The sequence below is a fragment of the Macrobrachium nipponense genome, chromosome 13 (genome assembly GCF_015104395.2).
Source record: "Macrobrachium nipponense isolate FS-2020 chromosome 13, ASM1510439v2, whole genome shotgun sequence".
NCBI lineage: Eukaryota > Metazoa > Arthropoda > Malacostraca > Decapoda > Palaemonidae > Macrobrachium > Macrobrachium nipponense.
Genome location: NC_087206.1, coordinates 37,616,186 through 37,642,691, shown reverse-complemented (window position 1 = coordinate 37,642,691; position 26,506 = coordinate 37,616,186). Strand labels below are relative to the sequence as shown.

The following is a 26,506-nucleotide window of genomic DNA, read 5'->3' as shown; positions in this document are numbered from 1 at the left end:
GTGACCAGGGCTAGTTCAGGTGTTCAGGTAGGTATTACAATATTAGTTTTACAATAAAAACTTCATTTTTATGATTGTCTCTTGCAAACAGGAACAAGTTCTTGCTTGCTGGTACGAAGAGATACGCTTGCCTCTCTCTTAGTACTTGGCCCAGAGGCCTGACCATTGATCCTGCGGTGCACACCCCGATCAATCGGACAGGGGCTTGGATTCCTCCCTCGCTCTTACGACCAGGGAGGCATTCCAGGGATGGACGAACACCAGTCTGTTCATCAAAAGACTCAGATTCCTCCCACCAAGAAGTGAGTCTTCCTATTGTTAAAGGACCGAGGGTTTGTATTACGTATCGGAACAAATGACAATTTGTCGAAAATTGCATTTTTCCTAACTATACAAACCTGAGGTCCTTTACATATAGTCCCTCCTCATGCCACCCCTCACTCTGTGTATTTTGCATGGGCCAAAAGCAAAAGTGATTTGTTTACCTCGGCGCGCGACTGTCGGACAAGCAGTTAACTACCGTTCTCCCCTTGTTCGAAGCTTACGACCGTTCCAGCTGCCGCTAGCTACTTCCTATTGTTAAAGGACCTCAGGTTTGTATAGTTAGGAAAAATGCAATTTTCGACAAATTGTCATTTTACTGATAAATATATGAAAGCCTTTCTCAATTTTATACTAGCCTAGCCTGGCCAAGCCTAAGTCCACAGTCGATGCTTTGAGCAACTTCCATAACATCTTGGACACTCTTTCCAAATTTTTAGGCTCTCGGAGAAAATAACTTTCAGGCTTTGGGTACTTTCTACAATGTACCCTTAGGTGAGCCTTCAGTTCAAGTATAGCAGTGGCTGCCAAAAGCTGAATATTATTGACCAATGAACATATTTTAATTTAGTACAATCAGAATTTTATTATATGTTGATTTCATATGAAATACATGAAGCATTGCCTATACTTTGTATTGCACAGCCAAATTTGTTTTTTGAGCATTTTTTACTATTACTGAAAAAAATCTCTCGTGTTTTTCATACCCTCACCCTCCTTAACCTCACTGTCAACCATCTAGTAACCCAAATTAGAGTTTTGATAGGAAATTGGAAAACCAGTTAACTGCAGCCAGATGAATGGTGAAAAATGCTTAAATCTCATCATAAAGGTTTGGAAACCTAGATGGTTCATGGGAGAAATTAGGGGCTGACTGCAGACCACTCAACCTGACTTGACCTAGAGCAGCATAGATTATTAAGTAAAACAGTACAGGGATATATCCATCCCCAATCTAACCTTGTGTGGTAGGTCCTGTTGACATCCTCCCCTTATGGCCTACTGAACAATTTGTTCATACATAAATACAAACCATTTCCTTTTATATGGAAGCAAACCTTTAGGGTGAGTTGGTGAAGTCATTGAAATTGGTAACAAAGTAGTAACAAACTAGTTAATTGGTGATTTTGGGGATTGGGTGGAGGAATAACCCTCACTCTCCTTACATCACCATTCACTTACTTTGGCTATCAAGAAGAGTAGATATGCTTTACTCGCTCTGTTCCCTGCTGTGATTGCTGAATGTATTTGGTTTTGTATTTTGTTCCCATAATTAAGAAAAGCATGATCAGTGCCATTGTAAGGGGTGTTGGTACACTTGTGGGTGTTATATGTTTACTGTAATTGTAGACCCTCTCATGTACTTCTCCCATTGCAGAGAAGACCAGCCAGCACACTCCTTGCTGGGAGAAGCACAGATGAATACCTTTCCCCCTACAAGGCGTGTGCTAGCTGGTCTTCTCTGAAGTGAGAGAAGTTTATGTAAGAGGAGAAAGAATGATGAGATGCATATGGTGGCTTCTTTTGGAGAAGGGTAAATACACTCCTTATCCTCCTGGTTCTTTTCTTTCTTCCTCTTCCATTCCTATCCCTCTGTCAGCTTGTATTACTACCTCTCCTGGCAGGGTACTTTAATACCCAAACTGAGCATAAGTCTGGGCACTCCCTCTCTGCGGAGAATGAAGCAGGTGTTGTAGTGGTGCACCACCACCAGCTGTCTTGTCCTTGAACTTACCTGACCTTACCAGTCCATTGACCAAGAAGACATCGTTTATGGTAGATTTGGCCTACTCTCAACATTCCAGGTAGCCCATCTTTTGCAGCATTCCTGGATAACCTGGCAGAGAAGGAGCTGTCCCTGTAACTTCTCCTTGTGTTTGCTGCTGCTGTGCAAGCATCTAATTCAAACTCCTGGGCTACTACAAAGGAGGGGCTCCTTCTGTTGCAGTTATGCTTTTAGTGGCAGATCCTGCAGTTGCTTCATCATCATATTCAGTTCTGGCCTTGACTTCCCTTCATCATTGAAGAAGCACGCTTGGTATTTTACCATATCATCTTTGCCCACATCATCTTCCACCATTTAGGAAGAAATCAAGGGCCTTGCGTAAAAGGCTCAATCATACTTCATGTGTACTCTTTTCTCTTCAGAGAAGAGGAAGGGCTGTCAGTCACCGGTACGTGATTGTTGTGCCGTTGGCAGAGCAGGTTCTCCTGTACCCACCTGCTTAAAGGAGAGGAGTACTCTTGCCTTGTCCAAACAGGAGCTCTCTGACTTCATTGAATGGGTCTTTGAGTCCTGCTCGTGTTGTGTGTACTTGGTCTCATGATTAGGTGCATGTGGTTGCCTAGGAAAGCCCCTCTCCACATCCCTCTATGGAGACAGAGGGGGGCATGTGCAACTTATTGCTCTGTGCATGAGAGGTCTTCAGACCTTTTGTACACACACAAGTGCACAGGGGAGAGGCAACATTGTCTTTTTGCTTGGCCTTTGAGTGCTCACTGGAACTTATACACACACAATACTCTCATTTGAGAAAGGTTTCCATTGAGCCCCTCTACCTCTCGTGTGCACATCTACCGGGGTCACTGGTAGGTGGAAGGGTCGAGTCTAAGGCCCTACTTTGTTCAGACTGTGACAGCAGGATCTCATAGGATTTTAGTGCATGAAGAGGATTTAGCTCATACCACAGGGACTATGATGGGTCCAGATGGTACCTTAACCCATGCAGACCAAATTGTAGCAGTATTTGTACAAGGCTATTGTGCTCATTTGTGAGCATAATCGAGGAGGCCACCTTGGCTTCTCACGTAGCTATGGTCTCATTGATCCAGCAGATTGAGCAAGCTACTCCCCTTCACCACTGCCCGTGCGTTAGAGGAGGTACAGTATTGTATTACATACTGGAGGATGCAGAGGCTGCTCCTTTGTTTTGTTGGACTTATCAGTCTTTGAGCTCATGAACAACTTCCCTGTGGGGAGACTTCAAAAGGAAGGTTGTTCATTTACAGCTGCAGAAATGAATGCCATGGAGTCCATTTCTGTGGCATCTCTTCAGACTGTTTTGTGGCACAACCTATGATTAAACAAATTGAAAGACTGCCATTACAGATATCTCATCCCATGACAAGATGATGACGGTTAGGAGGTTGCTGTGTCAGTTGGGAAGATGTTGACTTTCTTCATACCACAGACTGCCAGCACATGGGCTTACATGGTTTTGTGAGAGAGAGAAAGAGAGAGATCGTTACCTCTCTCTTCTCCTGGTGGGTTGCTCTTGAGAGTAGCCTCTCACTAAAGAACAGCTCAGTGCTTGACTCAACACTTACTTTCTGATAATTAGTGTAGATGTGTTAACTTTCTGATAATCAGTGTAGATGTGTTGTTTGAGTTGAGGAGGTCAAATTCCTGACATTTTTCTCATCAGCTGCAGTGTGTCATTCAAACTGGTTGTAAGGGCAAAGGCATCCATAGCTAAACCATGAGTAGCTATGCCTTCAGTAGGTGATGTTGCATGGAAGCCTGCTCCTCTTAAACCTAGACAGAGATCCCAGTCTTCTTCCTTGGAGTAAGGTGGGGTGTCTTTTCACCCCTTGCATCCTCCTCCCCAACGAGTAGGGGGCTGCATGATGCAGCTTTTATATCTAGGTGTTTTATCAATTTTCTTCTGTCATCTTTGCAGTAATGTTCTCCAATGGTCTTTTGGTACTGAATCTCATCTCAGCTCCTTGGTTTAGAGTATTGTCATCAGTCAGATTTATTTTGCCAGCTCTTAATGAAGATTTGTTGAATAGAGGTAATGTGATTTCATTATGATTGTTGTTGCTCACAACACTAGGCAGGCTGTTGTTACAAACAATAATGTCATATCCTAGTATCAAGTTTAATACTACTCGGCTAGAAGTTTTATTCTGGCTAGAATTAAAGTGTGGAATAGTTTGCCTAGTGTAGTTGAGGTGTGTTCTGATCTCCAAATGTTTAAGTGAGGAGCAAATTCATTCTGCTTTCTGCTGTCTCCTTAATTCAGGTGTAGCTATCAGTTTTATTTTCTATTCCTTTGTATTTAGTTATTAAGTTTTCCTATAACATGCCTCTCTTTGCAGGCTAATTGCCCTTTGGGTTTATAGTCTGTTGACTTTGTCCATTTAATTTTCAGCTGAAGATTTAAAGAAAGAATGAAAAGGCTAAACCTCCTTAAAATGGTAGACCCAGGAGTAGGAAAAAGAGAAATGGAATGAGTGGTATGCCAATCTGCTGACACTCTTGGTATAGGCACTGACCCCTGTGCCAGTCTCATGTCTGCAGGTATTAGTTCATGCCATCTGCCTTCACCTATGGAGGTTATCCACCATAACCTGTGAAAAAGAGGCTTTTCTTGCTGGATGGTGGGAGATGTCTGGGTAACACCACTATTCATTCCTCCATGAACATGTACCAAGGATAGTGGGCCATTATCTGGAATGAATCTCATCTACTGTTAAAGTTAGTGCACTGTATCTTCGTGCCATTAGGTGCAATCGTCATTCAAAATAAAACACAATAAAATTGGCTAACCCGCGAGAACTTACTCTGTACAGGCAGTTCCTGATTATTGGTGGCCTTAGCTTTGGACTGCCTGTAATCACCTTTTTCCCACCAGGTGGTGCTGGAATTTTTATGTTCTTGTCAGAATTCTTCATGCCATGTCCTTATGCAGACAGTGTGAATCAGCATTATTAATGATTTTGATGATTTCTAGGTGATTTTCTCCTGTATGGTATCGTGCTTGATTTCTGTTTTTGCATTATGCATGTCACCTACAACTATTGAGAGATGAAAGCATTAGGCTGTATAGGAAAGAGTATGTGGAAACTGAATGTTTTGCTTGTGCAAGATTTCCACAACATATGTGTTGGCCTAGCTGTTGAACATGAGTGGTTTTCTTGATGTGAAGATAATAGTCATCTGATGAGGGGCTGAAAATTTTGTGAAGTATTAGAAGATGCTAGAGGCTGATATATCACATAGGCAATTTGTTAGGGCACACCCTAAGCCTGCTCAGTCTTTTCCTTTTGTCTTCCAGTGTTGCTTCTCCTCCTTTTCCATTAGCCTACTAGGTAGCCCTGGTTAATTCCTCTCACTCCTCAGCCTTCTTTTGCTCTTTATGTGGTTCAGGAGAAAAATAATAAGTAATCGAGAAATAAGAATAAGTGAACTCCGGGTATTCATGGAATCACAATTCGCAGACTCGCCTATTCACAGATTTTATTGCAGTGTCTTACCGAACAATTATGCAGCTGTACGTTCCCTACGAAACCTACAGCTGTATAATTGTTTGGTAAGTATGCAATAAAATTTTATTTTATAATGAAAATTCCATTTTTATTGCAGTGTCCCCTTAGCCGGAACAACTTTATAACAGCTGTATATTGGTTCTGGTAAGTATGGGCAATAAAATTTTATTTTTTAAACGCTATACAACTTACCTGGTAGTTACATATAGCTATAGTCTCTGACGTCACGGCAGAATTTCAAAACTCGCTAAAGCGCTAGTTGATAGGTCAGGTGATCTCTTTCCCCCCCCGCCCCCTACCGGGGTACTAGGAACTATTCCAGCTAAGCTCAGAGTTTCTGCCGTGGAGCCGGTAACTCCTGCTCTGTATTGGTTGATTTTCATCGTCGGTCACATGATCTTCGTCAGAATTTTTGGTAAAGTACTCTATGATTTTGCAGTTTAACAGTGTTGATATACAGCTAGTTAGGCATTTTCGCTAGGAATATGCCGGATTCAAGTTTAGTTCATCATAGATTTTGCAGCAAGGGCTGCAAAACAAGGTTGTGTAAGGCCAGTGTGGATCCTCATACCATTTGTGTGTCTTGTAGGGGTCAATCTTGCTGTGCAACCTTAACCTGTGATGAATGCAAGGAGCTAACTGAGAAGGAGTGGATGGCATTTAACAAGTATGTTAGGAAACTGGAAAGAGACAGAATTAGTTGAGCGTCAGCTAGGACTTCTTCTTTGGTGTCTCAGGAGTTAGTTAGTCAGGAAGAATCTGTCATTAACAGTCCGATTTCTAACAATTCCCCCAACCCAGACTCTGTAATTCCCGAACCCGACACTGTTCCGATCTTAAAGTCCAAATGGACTCTAAATTTAGTGTAATTCTCGCTACCATGGAGAAGATGAGCGAGAGTTGTCATTGTCGGAAAAGGTGTTGAGTGCAGTGCCTAGTGTGAGTGTTGTGGAGGAGGTGACTGTTTGGCCCTCTCGTTCTCCTAGACCTAAGCCTCTGCCAGACTCCCCAGCCCCTGGGAGGAGGTATGCTGACAGTCCAAGGGAGACGAGCGGGACTTGCTCCTGAGCAGTTGCCTCCTCAAGCAGTTTCTTTGCTATTTCCCAAACTGCTGCTGAGCGCCACCTAAAAGGCGACTCAGGGAAGTGTCTTTCCTCCGTATCTAGTTTGGAGGTCTCTCCGCGCAGGGGATGGCGTTTTCCGGACGAGTCTCGCCCATTGAAGAGAACACGCAAGCTTTCTCCAGGAAAAGTACCCAAGAAGAAACCTTCTATCAGGCAACAGGAAGGTCCTTCGTGTAGTTTTTGGGAATCTCCAGAGAGGTTTTTGTCTTTGCAGGAAGTATTTTCCAAGCGCAAGTTTCCCGCGCTCAAGGCAAAGCATATGAGAGCTTCTAGACTTGCTTTGTCTTTGACTGCCAAGTGTCATGATTTATGCTCGGATTCTCCCGATTCGTCTTCTCCTGCCGCTTCTCATCGAGAATCAGCACCTCGAGAGGTGTTTAAGGTGGCGCCAGTTGACGCTCCCACGTGTGTACCTGCCACTCCTGTTGCTGCCAAGTTGGATGCCGCCACGTCTGCCCCTCCTGTTTTCCTTCAAGATATGCAGTCTAAGTTAGACAACAGCTTAGGGCTGCTAGGTCAATCGCAAGCGTTGACGCGTACTGAAGCTCCGCTTGCTTTGGCGCCAGACACTCTGCTCGCGCTCACTCCAGTTGGCGTACGCTTGTGTGTGACAGCTCACGCTCCCCCACGTCCACCCGCCCCACCCACCCTGCCACCTGCCGTGCAGCTGGGTACTCAGCAGATGCAACTGCAAGTTTCTTCGCTGCCAATTGCGGATCCAGTTCACGCTCCCCTTGCTGGAGCAGTGGATAGCATAGTGGATTTTTTGTCAGAGGAGGAAGAACTGGGAGGACATTGTTCTGTTGGCCTTTCCCCAGTCTCTTCTAAGGAGAATCTCTGTGAAGAAGACTTTCCGAAAGCAGAGAAGGAGTCCGTATAGTCTAATTACAAACTCCTACTGAAATTTTTTGCCAACAACTTCTCGGAAGATTTCGCTCCTGGCACCCCTCCTTCTCCAGAATCGCAGTATGCGAGGGACACCAGGCGAGTTCTTCGACTTTCACGAAGCTGGTGCTTTCGATTTTAGCCATAAAAGCACTTAAGAAGGTGGATAATTGGCTTAGTGTTAAAAGGATCAAGGGAAGACAGTTTTTTGTTTTCCTCCCTCCAAACTCTCTTCCAAGAGTAAAGTTTGGTACGAAACTGGGAAAGCCTTCTCTCTGGGAGTCGCTGCTTCCTCCCAAGGGGACTTCTCCAGTCTAGTCGACGCAGCTCGGAGATCCGCCCTTAATTCCGCCAAGATCTTTTTTACGTTGTCTGAAATGGATCATCTCTCCAAGAATGTTTTCAGGGTACTGGAAGTGATCAGCTTCCTTGATTGGTCCATTGGTGCTCTCAGGAGGAAGGTCAAGAGCTTTGGCCTGTCGGAGCAACAAATGTCGGAACTGGCTTCGGTATTTGCGATTGGAGTGCTGAAGAAGCGACAGTTGTGGTGCTCCTTCACTGCGAGAGGAGTATCATGTTCTCAGAAGTCGGCGTTGCTGTTCGCTCCTTTATATAAGTGATTTCTGTTCCTGCAACCCTTAGTAGCGGAGATTGCTGAGTCCCTAGCACAGAAAGCCACTCAAGACCTTCTGGCACAATCAACTAAGAAGCCAAGGACAGTACAATCTACGGTTTCGCGTCCTGCAACGAATCCTGAACCCGAGAGCCCTTTCGAAGCAGATCTTCCTCACACCCTTTCTCCAAGACTCGAGGAAGGACAAGATTCGTACCCAAAGCAATCAGACCTTCAACAACCAAAAAGTGAGAATGTGTACCTCTGCACGCCAGTAGGAGCCAGACTGCAAGAGTTTTGGCAAGTCTGGGAGGAGAAGGGGGTGAGAGGGATACAGGATCCCGTTCGAAGAGATCCCTCCCCTGTCGATGCTCCCGATCCCGTTTCCTTCCTACTTGCAAATGTCAGGAAAATGCTCTATCCTCGAGGAAATAGTATCCCTTTTAGAAAAGATAGCCTTAGAGATGGTCTCTCTTCCACCTTCCCCAGGCTTTTACAACCACCTCTTTCTAGTCCTCAAGTCATTGGGGGGGTTAGAGACCAGTGCTAGATGTAAGTGCCCTGAACAAATTTGTACGCAAGACAAAGTTCTCTATGGCGACCACCCAATCGGTGTTAGCCGCTCTTCGATAGGGGAATTGGATGTTCTCCATAGACTTGCAGGACGCATACTTCCACATCCCCATACATCCAGCTTCAAGGAAGTATCTGCGTTTCATGTTCAACGGAAGAGTGTTCCAGTTCAGGGCGATGTGCTTTGGTCTCTCGACAGCACCGCAGGTGTTTACAAGAGCTCTCACACCTGTGGCCAAATGGCTTCATTTGAGAGGAATTAGGATTTCTCTATACCTCGATGACTGGTTTCTTCGTTCGCAGTCGAAGGAGAAGTGTGCGGAGGATCTTCAAGTCACGCTTCAGTTAGCAAAGGAATTAGGTCTGATCGTGAACCACCAGAAATAGCAATTGATCCCGTCCCAAGTCAGGACTTATTTGGGAGTACGGATGGATTCAGTAGTTTTTTTTTGGCTTTTCCCTCCGATCAGCGGATCAGTGTGGGCCTCAAGAAAATTCGAGACTTCATGAGGAAGTCGCAATACTCGGCCAACGACTGGTTGAGCCTGTTAGGGACACTGTCTTCATTGGAGCAGTTCATCTTTCGGGAAAGATTACACAAGACCTCTCCAATTCTATTTGAGAGAGCACTCGGAACGAAAGAAGGTGCCAGATTCTTTCATTTTTCCCATTCGGAAGGAATCAAGTTGGAACTGAATTGGTGGAACTCGGAGGAAAGACTGTTGCAAGGGAAATCCCTCCATCCGGTGAGTCCGAATCCTCGAACTGTTTGCCGATGGCAATCAGCAATCGGGGTTGGGGAGCGAAACTACTAAGGACAGGGAGGTTTCGGGCCTGTGGTCTCCAGAAGAGAGGGAATTGCATATCAACGTAAAGGAACTGAAAGCAATTCATCTAGGTTTGATGAAGTTCGAGTCAGTCGCCTGGAACAAAGTGGTCCTTGTGAACTCGGACAACACCACGGCCCTGTCTATATAATAAAAAACCGGGGGAGGGGGGGGTGGGGGGGGGGGGGGACTTGCTCCTTTTCGTTATGCGAAGCGATGAAAGAACTACTGCTGTGGGCGGAAACGATCAACGTAACTCTCCTCACGAAGTTCATCCAGGGAAAGCTAAACGTGAGAGCAGACCAACTCAGCAGGAGGAATCAAGTTTTAGCGACCGAATGGATGTTACACGACCATGTATGCCATCTACTGTGGTCTCTTTGGGGCCAACCGATGTTGGATTTATTCACCACCAACAAGAACTTCCGACTTCCTCTTTACTGCTCTCCGGTATCAGACAGCCAAGCTCTTTCGGTGGATGCGATGATGTTCAATTTGTCGGACCTGGACCCATACGCTTTCCCACCGTTCAAGTTAATAAGAGCAATCCTAAACAAGTTCGTGAACCATCGGAACACAAGAATGACACTGGTGGTTCCATTCTGGCCAGTGAGGGAATGGTTCCCATAACTCCTACATCTCCTAATAGATTATCCGAGAAGACTACCCGAATGAGTAGATCTACTCAGACAACCTATCCGCTCTACGGCTGTCTGCATTCAGACTATCCAACGTCTCCTCCGAGAGAAAGGATTTTCGAGGGGCGTTGCGAAGTCTATTGCAGCAGCAAGGAGATCCTTGTCATCCAAAGTTTATCAGTCCAAGTGGTCTAATTTTAGAGACTGGTGCAAACGATCTGGAGTCTTTCTCTTTTGACAATTAAGGCATAGTGTTCTATGCTTGCCTCAGTGTTTCGCCATAGGGGCATTGAGGTGTCAAGGAACCAGGATTTGACAAATTTGCTTAAATCTTTTAATACATCCAAGGCTCAGTCTCCAAAACTAATCTCATGGAATTTGGATGTGGTCTTGAAATGGCTGATGTCTTCCAAGTTTGAACCTCTGGGGTCTAGTTCGCTTCGGGACCTTACGAGGAAGACTATTTTTCTGGTTGCGCTCGCTACAGCTATAAGAGTCAGTGAACTGCAAGCACTAGACAAAAGAATTGGCTTTGCAGAAGGAAAAGCAGTATGTTCCTTCATTTTAATCTTCATAGCTAAGAATAAGGATCCTTCTCGGCCATGGCCGCGCTCATTTGATATTCGAAGCCTTACGGATTTAGTGGGAGAGGAACAGGAGAGACTCCTCTGTCCAGTGAGGGTGCTTAAATATTATTTAAAACACACCAAGACAGTCCGAGGCCCGTCTCGTAATCTCTGGTGCTCACAAGGATCCATCAAGGCCCCTTTCCAAGAATGCTATGTCGTTCTTTTTAAGAGACTTAATTACAGAGGCGCACACGCATCTGCAAGAGAACAACTATGGCAAGAGTAAAGGCACATGAGGTGAGAGCAGTGGCGACTTCTCTAGCATATAAAAAGAACCTGTCTCTAGAGGTGATACTCCAGGCTACATACTGGAGGCGTAAGTCAGTGTTTGTCATTTTAGCTCATTGACGTGCAAACGACTTTTGAAAATTGCAGTACCTTAGGTCCCTTTGTAGTGACTGGCACAGTGTTGGGGGAGGGAACGTAGGAAGTCATTCCTTCCTTACTTTTATTATTATGGTGGTTTGGGTTTTACGGTTGCCTGAGAGAACGGAGGCTATTAGAGTTCTTCTCAGTCAAATTAGGGTAAAGATGAAGTGTGTTTTAAGGTTAGTTTTTAATTGTCTGGGGTTAGGTGAGCCCTCATTTCTTCGTTGTGGTACTGCGCCCAGAGAAGGGGGCCATTATGGATGTCGTGTCGCATACAGGTCATGCCTTAGTCAGCATGCACTCCTGTAAGCAACCAGCGACCAGGTCCATACACCCCGCTGTTGCTCTAAGTAATAGCTAAATCGGCTACCTTAGCATGTAAGGAACTATTTCAGTCTTCTTTTTCAATTCTGTTGAGCAGTAGTTAGCTGTCACTGACCCACTCCTAAAGGTGCCAATCAGCTATATGTAACTACCAGGTAAGTTGTATACGTAAAAATGACATTTTTATGATAAAATAATGTTTTACATATACTTACCTGGTAGTTACATAACAAAAGCCCACCCACCTCCCCTCCGTGGACAGGTAGGCATAAAAAATCTGAGCTTAGCTGAAATAGTTCCTAGTACCCCAGTAGGGGGCGGGGGGGAAGGGATCACCTGACCTATCAACTAGCGCTACCGCGAGTTTTGAAATTCTGCTGTGACGTCAGAGACTATAGCTACGTATATGTAACTACCAGGTAAGTATACGTAAAACATTATTTTATCATAAAAATGTCATTTTATAATGAAAATTCCATTTTTCTACAAATCATATAAGGCGGTCCCCGGGTTACGACGGGTCCGGCTTACGACGTTCCGAGGTTACGACGCTTTTTCTTAAATATTCATTGAAAAATCCACCCTGGGTTACGACGCTTGTTCCGAGGTCACGACGCTGACGCTTCCGACGCTCCGAGTTTACGACGCTTTTAAAAAACGCATACTATGATAAGAATCCTTTATAGTTTAGCACAGTTTCTCTCTCTCTCTCTCTCTCTTTGTATTTTCCGACGAAAATAATCACTAATTAGTGTATTTTGCTGTTTATTTTCATGACTAAATACATTTTTGTAATACAAAAATGATTTGCTAATTTTCAAATATTAATTTTGATTAATACTGTATTAGTAAGTTTAATAAGTTGAAATGATATCACATAATAAAAATAATAATTCTCTCTCTCTCTCTACTACAAAGATGTATGTTTTTTTGTATGATAAATAAATGATTTACTATTTTCAAATATTAATATTAATTTATACAGCAATAATATCAATTCATTAAAGAAAATACCATAGTGAATTAGTAAGATTTTAGCTTATATTTAAAAAATTATGGAAGAATGAAGGAAATCCCAGTCTTCTCTCAGTAACCCTTTCTCGAGATCCAGGTACTAAAACTGTCAGATATATCAAGTTCTGTGACAGCCAGGAGGGGGAAGAGCTGCAGTGTTGCAATCACTGGTCTCTCATTTAATGAGACTCGAGATTTTTTATGTACTTGTACTATTTGTGTTTAATACTTTCAAATAATAATAATAACTGTAATTACAAAATTCATATGTGATAGTATTTTAAAGAAATACAATACGTACTAATCTATCCATGTTACTTTTAATTAAGGTTAACTCTCTCTCTCTCTCTCTCTCTCTCTCTCTTTTGCCACACAAGATAATAATGGTGTCATAGTGGTAACTCCCTCCCTCTCTTTCGCTGGAAGCATTATAAGTATTTTTTGAGGGAACAGAGAGAGATAAACACTCTCTCTCTCTCTCTCTCTCTCTCTTTACCGAGCCATGAAAAGAATTTTTATGGTACTAGTATGTAAAATGTTTATTGATAATTTCAGTTATTTAATAATAATAATAATAATAAAACTTTAATTACAAAATTCATAATGGTCGTATTTTAAAGAGATGAAAATGACCTTTCCATTTCACTTGTAAGGATAATTCCTCTTTCTTACTGAGAGAGAGAAATTTTTATGGTAGATGCACGTGTTTATTATATTTTCAAATAATAATAATAATAATAATAATAATAATAATAATATAGAAGTAGTAATAATACGATAACTAATTTCAAAAGAAAATTCTTCCCTTTGTCTTTTTCTGTATCAATTTCCCTATCTCAACTCCAGTGACACTCGGAGCTTAACAATGTCATACATGGCAACGAATTTAATGGTTTTATGTAATTCTCTCTCTCTCTCTCTCTCTCTCTCTCTCTCTCTCTCTCTCTCTCTCTCTCTCTCTCTCTCTGAGATGAGATCATTTTCATGGACATGTATGTAATAAGTTTATCATTAATATTTTCCAATAATAATACTATTAACTGTAAGTACAAAATTCATATCTGAGTATTTTAAATACAATAATCATTCCATTTCTCTCTTTTAAATACTGTAAGGACAACTCTCTTCTCTCTCTCTCTCTCTCTCTCTCTCTCTCTCTCTCTCTACTCCTCTCCTCTCTCTCTCTCTCCTCTCTCTCTCCTCTCTCCTCTCCTCTTCTCTCCACAAGATACTTGTCATACATTTGGTGTTTCTATTTCTTCCTTTTATCTCTCTCGCTCTCAGCAAAAGAATTGATAGACAGACAAACATAATTGCACAGTTCTCTCTTTCTCTCTTCTCTGGAGAAATATATGTATTTATGGGAGGGGAAAAAGTTGCCTACAGACGTTCATTTCAATCTATTGAAACTGAAGGAGTTATTTCTCTCTCTCTCTCTCTCTCTCTCTCTCTCTCTCTCTCTCTCTCTCTCTCTCTCTCTCTCTTGTATTTTAATGAAAATATACAGTAATTTGTGAATACACAGTGTTGCACATGAAAAAAGTAATTAGTGATAATTTTAGAGATACGGCCCTAAGAAAAATTGCATATTAGTGAAATTTTCCCTCTGGACATGTTTTCAAGAACGTCGTTCCGGCTTACGACGATTGTCGGGTTACGACGCGTCTTAAGAACGGAACCCCCGTCGTAACCCGGGGACTGCCTGTATACCCATTACAGTGAACCTCTACCTACGAAAGTCCCTAAGTACGAAAAATCCAGGTTATGAAAGCAAAGACGAAGATTTTTTTTGCTTCTGTGTACGAAAATAATTCAGGTTGCAAAAGGGTGTATGTACTGTAAACCGAAATTCGCCCGGGCTGCCGAGAACAATTTTAAAACTCGTGCACCGCCAACTCAGTAGACTCGCCACCATCCTCCCACTCTCCCATTGGTTCCTGATGCTAGTCACCGCCGCAAGATCCTGCTCTCCTATTGGTCAGCATCTGTCCAATCATGCACCTATGTAATGGCGTCCCTTGGCCATTTCGTCGCATCAGCGTTGTCATACACACATGGAATTCGTTCGTTCACATAGATTTTGTTTGTTAACGTAAATTTGTGTTAGTAATTTCGCTTTCTTTGCAGTAAGTTACTTTATTGTGTTGTGTGTGAACTTAATTACTTATGTTATTTGCCATGGGTCCCAAGAATGTTGCTGAAGTTCACGGAAAGAAGAGGATGCTTTCTATGGAGATGAAGATGGAGATAATTAAAAAGTATGAAGCTGGCATGCGGTTGAGTGTGATCGCTAAGGAATACAGCAGAAGGAAGCCATCAAAGCAGTTAACCCTTCCAAGGGCGTGATTATTTTGTCCAACAAGAGGAGCCACGTGCATGATGAGATGGAGAGGCTGCTTCTTGTATGGATTAAGGACAAAGAAATCGCTAGCGATACGATAACAGAGACGGCAATCTGCCAGAGGGCCAGCGCTATTTTCGGTGATCTAAGTGCCCAGGCCGAAGACGACACAGATGGGACATCGAAGGCAACCCCAGACTTCAAGGCTTCTCAGGGTTGGTTTGATAAATTTCATAAGCGGACTGGTATCCATTCGGTGGTGCGGCATGGGGAGGCTGCCAGCTCAGACACGAAAGCGGCTGAAGCCTTTGTTAAGACATTCAATGAGATGACAATCAAGGAAGGCTACAGTTCTAAACAAGTCTTCAACTGTGATGAGACTGGCCTTTTTTTGGAAAAAATGCCTCGTCGGACATACATCACAGAGGAGGAAGAGAAGCTACCCTGGCATAAGCCTATGATGCACTTTGTTCAAATGCCAGCGGGGATTGCAAGGTGAAGCCCCTGCTTGTCTATCATTCCGAGACTCCTCGAGCCTTCAAGGCCCACAAAGTGCTAAAGGAGAAGCTTCCAGTGATGTGGAGGGCTAATGGGAAAGCCTGGGTAACGAAACTTTTGTTCACCGAGTGGGTAAATCTGTTTTTCAGTCCAACAGTGAAGAAGTTCTTGGAAGAGAAGTGCCTCCCTCAGAAATGTCTGCTGTTGTTGGACAATGCCCCTGCTCACCCTCCTGGCCTTGAGGAAGGTATCCTAGCAAAGTATTCTTTCATCAAGGTTCTTTATCTTCCGCCTAACACCACCCTTCTCCTCCAACCCATGGGCCAGCAAGTGATATCAAACTTCAAGAAGCTGTATACAAAACATCTTTTCAAGAGATCTTTTGACATCACCGTTATCACAAACCTCACTTTGCGTGAATTTTGGAAGGAGCATTTCGATATTGTGATATGCATCCGACTCATTGATCAAGCTTGGCAGGTTTCAAGGTGAACCTTGAATTCTTTGTGGAGGAAACTCTGGCCTGATGCTGTATCCGCCTGAAACTTCGAGGGATTCAACTTGGGTGAAGCTGATGCAGATTCAGAAACAGTTGACGATCCTGAAACTGTTTCGCAACCAGATCTTGACAAGATCGTTGTACTCGGCAAGTCAATGAGGCTGGTCGTCAACAAGGACGACATCAATGACCTTCTCGAGAAGCACCAAGAGTAGCTTACGACGGATGACCTGAAGGAGTTGAAAGCCATGCAACATACGTCTTTCAAGAAGAGTTCTCTAGTAGCAGCGAGGAGGAGGAGGAGGACCCTATGACAACGGCAGAAATTAAGGATGTTCTAGCTGCTTTTCATAAAGTGGAAACATTTGTTGAAAAGAGACACCCCGAAAAGGCTTACACAGGTCGTATGCTTGCGCAGTTCGATGACGTTTACCCGAGTCGTTTCAGGAACATTTTGAAAAGCAGGTAGAAGCAATCTTCCTTGGATAGTTATTTTTTTAAAGAGGCCTTTAGTAGTAAGCAAACAGGAAGGTCCAAGTGATACTAAAAAACAGAAAATTCAAAGTGGTGAAGAAATTGAAATTTGTTAAAAAAACGTAAAGTAAAAAAGTAAAAAAAAAAATTTTTTAAATAAAAAAAGGCAAAAAAAAAAAAAAAAAGAAATTTAATTTTGAGTTTTTCATAAAGTTGAGTGTTAATGTTTTCTGCCATTTGTTAATGTGTTTCGTAAAGTTTAATGTTAATGTTTTCTGCTATTTTTTAATGTGTTTCATAAATTAAGTGTTCCATGTTTTCTGCCATTTATCCTCCTCCTCTGTTGCCACTTTCGGACATCGCCTCACTGGAAAGGTAAGGTTCCACATTTTACTACATATGCATGGACATGTGCGTACAGTATTTCTTGTACCCTGTACACTAATACACTATTTACAGGTCAGTCACAATTACGTTAGGTATCGAATGGTCCAAATTGTTGTATTTCATTGTTTATTGGTCAATTTAGCTTTAATATTATAGAATTTACTGTGGTGTTTTTGTAGGGCTTGGAACGAATTAGGCAATTTACATGTAAAACGTAGTTCTAGATATAAAAAAATCAGGTTACGAAGGCCACTTTGGAACGGGTTAATTTCGTAACCTGAGGCACTACTGTATTTGCTAAAAATTCGCCTATTCGCTATATTTTTCATCGGGAAATATTCGCCTATTCACTATATTTTTCATCGGGAAATACTCTCAAATTACTTATTATTTTCACATGGAAAAATGTCTTAAAATCAGTCTTACATTATTTATAGAAAGTAAATAATCATGTAGATCATGTATGTACAAGATATGTAAAGGCTAATGCATTCATAAATAGGTAACTGAGAGACAGAAAAGAGAAATAACATTTGCATGGTATGTTTTCTCTTAAAATAAAAATCGGCAGTTCATTGCTTTGTTATCTTTCCAGCAAGTGCTGATAAAATTCCTCACTATTCTTCTTTATAGTTTAAAAACCTTAATCTGGTTACTTCTGTAATGTAAAGCAAAGCATATTAAGTTTTATGTAATTATGTAGTGCTCTGAATAATAAATGGCTGTTTCCATTGCATTTAATTGGTGTAGTCTTCTCTATGAGTCTTAAGGTGTAATCTTTCCATCAGTGTAGCTGGTATAGTGTTAGGTTTCCTAAGGCAAGTAAAGGTGATTTATTTTAATAGCTATATTTCCCCAGATGTTTTGACTCGCACTGTGGCAGCCATCCACCAACTGTTACAAGAAGTGAATGACTGAAGATATATGTCACAGATGTATATATAGCAGATGGATGAGTTGCAGTTGGTGGGTGGACAGTCCACTGTTGGTTATGAAAAGTCAATGAATTAAGATAAGTTACACAGATATACATAGCAGATGGATGGGTTACATTTGGCAGATGGACAACCCACTCACCAACTGTAACCCATCTGTCTGGTAGTATACCTTTGTAACATGCATCTTAATTTATTCACTTCAATTTTCATTGGATGGCTGCCAGATCCATCCACTGAAAAAATAAAACTAATATATTACAGAACATCTTCACATAACCTTAATAAAGTTCCTCATTGGACAAGTGGGTTGCATACTCGCCTATCATTCTGATAGCCCAAGTTCGCTCCCAGCTGCCGCCAATGCGGAACCAAAGGAATTTATTTCTTGTGATTAAAGATTCATTTTTCAATATAATGTACGTAGTTCGGATTTCATAATAAGCTGTTGTAGGTCCCGTTGCTAAGTAACCCATTGGTTCCTAGCCGTAATTAGAAATCTAATCCTTCAGGCTAACCCTTGGAGAGCTATTCATCAGCTCAGTGGTCTGGTTAAACTAAGCTATACTTAACTTATGACCTTTTGAAACCTAATATACCAGCTGCAGACTGATGAAAAGGTTATATGGTATGTAGAAACCTAATATACCAGCTACAGACTGATAAAAAGGTTATATATGACACAGAAAAAACTCATACATAAATTAAAATGCTGCAGAACAGCCATGATATTTAATTCTTTGTAATCCATACATTTCAGTAATTTCTGATCTGTTTGCAGAATCCTGATGAAGATACGGAATGGAACGATATTCTCCGGAAAAAGGGCATATTGCCCCAGAAAGAACCAGAAATAACAGAGGAAATGATAACAGAGATGATGGAACAAACCATCCAAGAGAAGCAAAGTGCAGGTACGTATTTATTTTAATCTGATAACAGTAGTATCTGTAACTTCATGTCATGTATTATATAGGTACCTACAGTTTGCTTTTGGAAAGCTATGTATGCATGCTCAGATTAGGGAGAAATTGTAGGTATTATTAATTTTCAATTATACTCATGAAAATGCACAATAACCTCTGGGAGACAGTGATATATTCATAGTTGGTACACACTGTACATAAAATATGTCCATTTAACATTGATTTCAGTGCTTCAATATAATCATGGACAACCTGTAAAAGTTTAGCTAAAAAATAAACCTCTGAATTTTGCTTATGTATTGCTATCTTATACAGAATCTCACTTACACAAGGTGATTATTATAGCTAATCATGCATAAGACAGCCAAAACATGTAAATGACATTATCTCGGGAGAATAGCAATATCATACCGAAGTTACATGTAAAAATGAGTCCTATTTAACTGTGATGTTGTATCTTAAAATCACCAAACAAGTGAAATATTATCTAATGCAATAACTTAAATCCAAACTGCACCTCTGATCATCTTAAGTATATTTACATATTTAAGCCTTTAAACAGTAATTTTAGGTATAGATTCCAAAATTACTGTAGTAACACGATTAACATTAATCATGTAAATTTTGGTACAATTGAACTAGTAGACCTTCAGTATTAAACAAGACTTCTCAGATTCATAAATACAGTTAGTACATACATATTAGGAAACTGAAGGTAAAATCATTAATGTCAGCATGATAGTTCTGTTAGCTGAAATTATTACAGAAGGTTAACATTAAACCTTAGAGTGGCATTTCACCCAGCAGTAAATTTCAGTGGAAATAATTAAATATCCACATATGAGCTATTGTTTAGCTTAAGGGGACCGTCCGCTATGTTGTCTATTTTTTTTATTTATTACGCAAAATACATAATTTGTTCATGAAACTTACCTGTCAGATATATATATAGCTGTATTTTCTGAAGTCCGACAGAATTTCAAAAACTTCCGGCACACGCAGTGGTCAGCCAGGTGGTTAGTACCCATTCCCGCCGCTGGGAGGCAGGTATCAGGAACCATTCCCATTTTCTATTCATAATTTTTCTGTCGCTGGTGCTAGAAACAACCTGTTTTCAGTACCTCCGTCTTAGGATTTTGGAAACTTCATTGCTGCTAAGTATCCTAATTGTCTTTTGATTTATTTACTTGGATTTGTGGCTGAGCATACGCTATCTTAAATTGATTTGAATTTGATTCATTTTTGCATAAGATATCTGAATCTAGTTAGGCTAGTTTCAGAGGGTGTTGTCTGCAAAGATAGGGTGTGGCTACCGAAAGCTTCGGTAGATCCGCACTTGGTATGCACGAGGGGTATGGGTCTTGCTTCTTTGTTGAGATTTGTCATGTAAGGAGTGTGAGACTTTGTCTAATTCCGTAAGGAAGACGTATGATTCGTATGTACGCAATTAATCAGTACACAAAAGTCAGGGTAGTGAACCTGCTAACCTTCCTGTAGACTTTATTTTGCCTAACCCTGTAGTATGGCCTACGGGCTATGAATATGTCTGCAAGAGGTGCTCGCTCTCCTTCATTGTTGTGAAGAGTGCTACTTCTGTAATTGTTACTCCTAACCCTGTAGTGTTGCCTTCGGGCCCTAATCAGTGTCTGTAGAGGGTATTGCCCTTTCTCTGATACTCTATTGATTCGTAACTTAGAATCGAAAGTGCTTGCTTTAGAGAGCAAAAGTGAAGTGGCTAAGTGCAGTGACAATGCCCCTTGTGTAGTGGAGGGTGCGTCAGATCGGCCTTATTTCGCCTCTAGGCCGGGACCTCTGCTTGACTCCCAGGACCCGGGGAGAGAGCATGTCGAAAGCCGAAGGAGGGTTACGAGGAACCCCCACCGATCTGGCGTGCGTTCGGCAGTATCTGATGAAACTCCCCAGGCTGCCAAAGTGCGTGCACGTGCACGAATCCTGAAGGATTGCTTCTCGTCCTCCGAAGCGTCCTCCCCGCACAGGGGTTGGAGCTTTCGGAAGGACTTGCGCCCTCTAAATAGAAGCTTTATAGAAGAGGACGCTTCACGTCCTCTCTCTCTCTCGTTATGCGTTTCAGTGAGAAGTAAGAAGGCGAACGTTGCCTGAACACGTGTACGTCTTTTCACCGAGAAATACAAAAAAGAAGTCATAGTAGCAGGGCGCTTTTGGGAGCGGACGTCCGAGCTTTGTTACTGTGAGAATAAGAAGGCGTTCCCTCACCCCTCGTATTCTCACACGATCAACCCTTCTCCTGAGACTGCTTTGTGCAGTCGGATTTCTCTCCGAGATGTATCTCGCTCTTCCCTGAAGGCAGTTTCTCTCGCTTGTTTTGACGCCTGTCAGGAGCGTGACGCTTTTCTGCACGCTTCTTTTGACGCTCGGATGGACGCCAGGCGCGCGCGGGTGCACGCTAAGCGCGCACCAGTGCACGCCAAGCGCGCGCGCCAGTGGCTGAACGTTTCTGTTGAACTCTTCAAGCTCTTATTTACGATTTGGGCCTAAAGAACTTTTACCTCTACCTTCGGTGATACCTTCTACCTCACCTGCAAAGAATGTGAAGTAAGCAGTGCTTTGGAGGAAGCTTAAAGTGAACAGACAACTTAGTCTTTGAAACCCAGCAAGACCTCGGGTTTCATGAATTCAAGAGGTCTCTGTCAATTAATATTGCTTTTCGCAAAGGTGGATGGAGTTAAGGAAAGCTCAAGGGAAGATCTCGTTTGCTCTACCGCAGTCAAGACTTTGCGATAAGGCAGTTACGGGTTATGTAAAAGCTCGACGTCCTGCACGTCATGACGCTCGACAACATTCGGTAGGATTCTTGCAAAGGCACTCATCAAGAGGACGCTCTTCAGGAAAGCGCAAGACAGGACTTCCTTTGCCATACTGCCAATAAATTTAGGTTGCAAGCTTTTTAGTCAATCTGAAGGGCTTTTCAGATGATAGATTTTGTTAGTTCCTAGTTCGGGACTACGCTGCCAAAGTTGAACATTGGGGTCCTACCTGCTGTAAGCCCAGTCTCTTAACAGGATTCTTGCCCCTTCCTCGATTGATACGGGCATCGTAAAAATAACATGCTCGACTTCCTGGATTACGTTTTGTTAATTCAGTGACTTTTCCCCCATTGACAATTTACTATCGTTTTGTCCCGTAAATGGGTTAGTTCGCATTGACAAACATCTCAATAACTTTATATTGCGTAAGCGGATAAGCTCTTTTTGACAAGATTCAGAAGAGCTCTCATTCATCAATCGCAGACTCGTACAAGTAATAGACTTGTAGACTACGTCAATGAACGCTTATGTCCAATAACATAAGAAGCTTGAGCTGTCCGCTTCGATTCTCTAAGATTTGTTCATGAAACTTGCCTGTCAGATATATATGTAGCTGTATTTCCAAATTCAGCTATAGATATGTCTGCCAGTTAAGTATGAACAAACTTTATTGTATCATAACAATATCATATTTTGCCTTGCGTTATTTTACTACTGGTTGGTTCAAGTCATAAACGCTTGCTGTAGTTACCTCTTCGGATGGCAACCGAGAGGTCTATTGTCTATTATTTTAAGGGCATTTAATCCTTACTCCCTGCAGCCTTCCAGGAGTTTCCGATTTATCTTTTACCGTTGTATGGTAGTGTTATGACGACACAAACGCACCTCTATATTTAGCGTTTTCTGTTTCGCTTAAATATACCAGCTTGAGAGTCTCTTTCTGCTAAAAAATAACGGACCTATTTCTTCGCAGAATAGAGTAGCTGGCAACCCAGGCATAACGGTAAGAGACGACGAATGTAAGCTGCTGTCACTGTCCTCCAGTCCAACCGAGCCAGTAGCAGCTCGTTCGCTGTCATGCGCGGTAAGTTACGTCTCTCTCTCCTGCGGGATTGACTGACTAACCGTATCTCTGTGCTGGCGGTTACGTCTCTCTCTCCTGCGGGATTGACTGACTAACTTTCTCTGCAATCACGGACTTTAGCCTAAGATTGAGGGGATTTCTTACATTAATGAATAAACATGCATTCGTTTTGCCTTACTATGTTCAACAGAGATATCTCTTACTTCTTTCGGTGCTCGTTACCGCACGGTATAGGACTACGAGTCTACCGCAACATTGCACTATTATATGCTCTCCTGCTTAGGCAAAGCGCAGCCTTATTAGGAAAGTAAGCATACTCGGTGAAGGGAATGGGAAATGGATGAGCTGTGGGGGACCATTTCCTTCCTGAAGAAGTTTGTTTTCCCTGAATAGACTGCAATTCAGACCTCTACAGTTTTTCCTACCGGGAAACTGAAATTTTATCCAAGATCTAGGAATGATTCTGAACATCTCTCAGTGCGTCAAGTATCACCTGAGGTGATAGAGAGAAGGTGCCGGACATCTGGAGAGGGTTTCAGATGTCCTGGAACATAATCTGAAAGAAGTGGAAGCAATTCGGCCGTCCCTCCAGTCCTCGAAACGAGTTTTTGGAACCAGTAGTCCAGATCAACTCGGATATTCCACAGCTCTCTCTATCTTAAGAAGTATCTCCCTCGTCTCTTTTTCGCGTTTTTTCTCTGTTTTTTCGATTTTTGTTTTTTTTTGGCTTGTTCGAGTTTACGAGAAAGAGTCTATATGACAACAGGCATAGAACGTAACGATCCTCTAGAGGTTCGTTACAGGATTGCAAAAGTCTGTACGAATCTTCTCGATCGACGGCAGCAACTACTGACTTCCGAGTGGAATCTTTGTTTAGAGGTATGTTGAGAGTTGTGGAGACTAGGGACGTCCTTTCATTCATCTCTTCGCTATGTTGAGGACGAAGAGGCTTCTTCTTCTCTGCTCCCTTATTCTCGATCCGGGAGCGGTAGCATTACACGCCATCCTATGGTATTGAACGGGGGTGGATGTTTAGTCTCTTTTCCCCTTTTTTCAAACGTTTAGGAAATGTAATAAGATGATTTATGACGTCACAGGGAGCAACAATGACGCTGATCGTCCCATGTTGGCCTTCAAGATCCTGGATACACAGAGGTCACGTCCTTCCTAGTTCACTTTCCAAGGACCTTTTCCGAGAGAGTCGGTCTTTTCTAACACGAAAGGTATCTATAACCTCTCCACTCTGAGTCTGACTACGTTCAGACTATCGAGATGTTGACAGGAATAAGATTACCGTCTTCCCTTTCTGTCTGAAGAATGGGATAAGCTGGCAGTCACAACTATTAAAGAATACGCAAATATATTGTTGACGGCCTTTGGGCTCAGAGATTTGCTTCTGTCAAACAACAAAGCCCTTCACGATCTTTGAGTTTGGTGGAATCTCGAAACTCGCTCACCATCTACTTTTTGTCTCACCTGTTTTCTCAGAGTCAGACACTCGTGCGAGATCAGGCGACATATAGTAGCCCTGAGTTTCTTGTTGACGAAGTCGGTTGCGTTTATACACCCCCGACGATCGTGTAACATGAGACCAGGTTGGACTGTCAGGCATTCATCCTTCGGGACTGAATCGCCTTTTTGCTCCGTGCTCCTTTCTCCTGGCACCAGAAGCTCGAGTCAGGAGTTGCTCATGAGTTGAATAGTGCCTTATGGTCTTCAGGGTACAGCCTTGCTGTCCTTGATTCGTCTGACTGGTCAACTGGTCGGTCACCTGACTTTAGTACAGACGGACTGACTGTGCATGTCCAGATCGAAGCTTTCAATATGGAACTTAGACGTAGTCTGAAGTTCTTGATGTCAAAGCATTCGAACCTCTCCTACCTGCCTGTTAACTTCTTGCACATGATCAGAAAGGCCTATCTTCTAACCACCCTAGATACGACAAAGAGGGTTAGCGAGGTTTTAAGCCATCGTCAGAAGTTTTGGCTTTAGAGAACACAATGCGGTGTGTTCTCTAAGCCTTCCGTTGTGGCCTAAGAATGGAAACCCGTCTTGTCCTTGGGCCAGGAGCTTGGAATCAAGGATGGCACAAGTTATTGGGCAGGAGCCAGAGAGAGTCCTGTGCCCTGTCGGGTCTCTCTAGTTTTATCTACATAAAACTCAAAGTCGAAGTCCTTCGGACAATCTGCAGTGTTCAGAAAAAGACCAGACTTGCCCATATTAAAGATCACCCTGGCTTTAGTGTTAAGGAGTTCTTTCAAAAAGGTTCCTTCATTGCGTTTGCACAAAGATTTGAAATCTTTTGATCTGAATGCTCACGAGGTGAGGGCGCGGCCTCGGAAGCATTGCAACAAAGCATGGCACTCAGCAACATCCTGAGTACCACGTTTTAGCGAAGCAACTCTGTGTTCACTTAACACTTCCTGCGGGATGTGAAGATGGCATATGAGATCTGCTGCTTGCTAGGGCCATACGTGTCTGCAGACACAATTTTTGGGGCAAGAAGTACCACTCATCCTATCCTGTAGAAAATGGTTAGGAAGAGCTCTTAATTTAGTTGTTGAGTCGCCGCCAATGGCGACTTCTTAACTCTTAAGCCTTAGTTAAAACACCTTAACTTTGGCTAGGTTGGTCAGGTGGTGATATATATATATATATAATTATATTTCTCTATATATATATATATATATATATATTATATATATATATATATATATATTTCTTAGCCCTCATGGTATGGTCAATATGGTCTAGTCACATTGTGGTCACGCCCCCGTTGACAGATCATCTGGAGTGCACCAGCTATATAGGTCTCTACCTCGCTGGCAACTCTAGTAAAGCAGAAGCAGACTTGGGTGACAGTAAATCACAAAGTCAGCTATGCTAACAGGTGGATCCAAGATGTAAATCATCTGCGTGCATTTGTTTCCCAAAAATCCTTCTATTCTGTTCCCTTCCCTTCCTCCAATGGTGGGAATTCAGCTATATATATCTGACAGGTAAGTTTGTTCATGAACAAAATGATATTGTTATGATACAATAAAGTTTGTTCATACTTACCTGGCAGATATATATAATCAAATCCCACCCACCTCCCCTCAGGGGACAGTGGAAATAAAAATTATGAATAGAAAATAAGGGAATGGTTCCTGATACCCGGCCTCCCAGCGGCGGGGGAATGGGTACTAACCACCTGGCCGACCACTGCGTGTGCCGGAAGTTTTGTTTTGAAATTCTGTCGGACTTCAGAAAATACAGCGATATATATATCTGCCAGGTAAGTATGAACAAACTTTACTGTATCATAACAATATCATTTTTCATATATGTTTTAGATATATATAATACCTTCATCATATAAAAATTTCAAGTCATTTGAGCAAAAACTTTGTTTTATTAGCAAAAATTATGATTTAAAAAAAAAATAGGTAGCAATTTCTCCGCTAATATGACATCACTTGTATGACAGAATTTTGATTTTTTTTTTTTTTTTAGTCTACAAAAAAAAAATCTAAAAAAAAAAAAAAAAAAAATAATGGCTCTCAGGAATTATGGGATTTTTATTCCTCTTTCCAATGATATATTTCTCTCTGAAATTGGATAATAAATACCCGAGTAATGGCTACCAACATGCACATAAGTATGTTTTTGAGTTATGAGCTCCCAAAGATTTGCTATGTAAATTTTTGCTTTTTTCTTATAAAAGTCAAAACAACATTATTATAATTATACTTTATTTGTATGTACTTTTATTGTTGGTTTCTACATCAAGGATCCTGGTCCTACCCCTAAAAGTGGTATTAATACCCTCAGCGTGACACCAGACAATGATGTTGACGGCGAGACATGAGACAATGAGGGCAGCTGATAACAATGAATTTTTGTGTTTTTCTTTCAGCACACTCCTGGCCTTCGCTAATTTTGCTAGCCTTAGTTGCTGAGTAGCCTTCTTGATCTTAGGTAACTTCAGCATTGCTATAAGTTCACT

General features: G+C 42.1%; 1 protein-coding gene across 1 annotated transcript in view; it reads left to right on the top strand.

Annotated features, from left to right (window-relative positions):
* Positions 1 to 26,506, top strand: part of LOC135225747 (viral IAP-associated factor homolog) — a 154,678-nt gene that overhangs the window by 44,679 nt on the left and 83,493 nt on the right. The window contains exon 2 of the mRNA XM_064265146.1: positions 18,504 to 18,636. Coding sequence (XP_064121216.1) covers positions 18,504 to 18,636 — 133 coding nt within the window. The remainder of the gene's footprint in view (positions 1 to 18,503; positions 18,637 to 26,506) is intronic.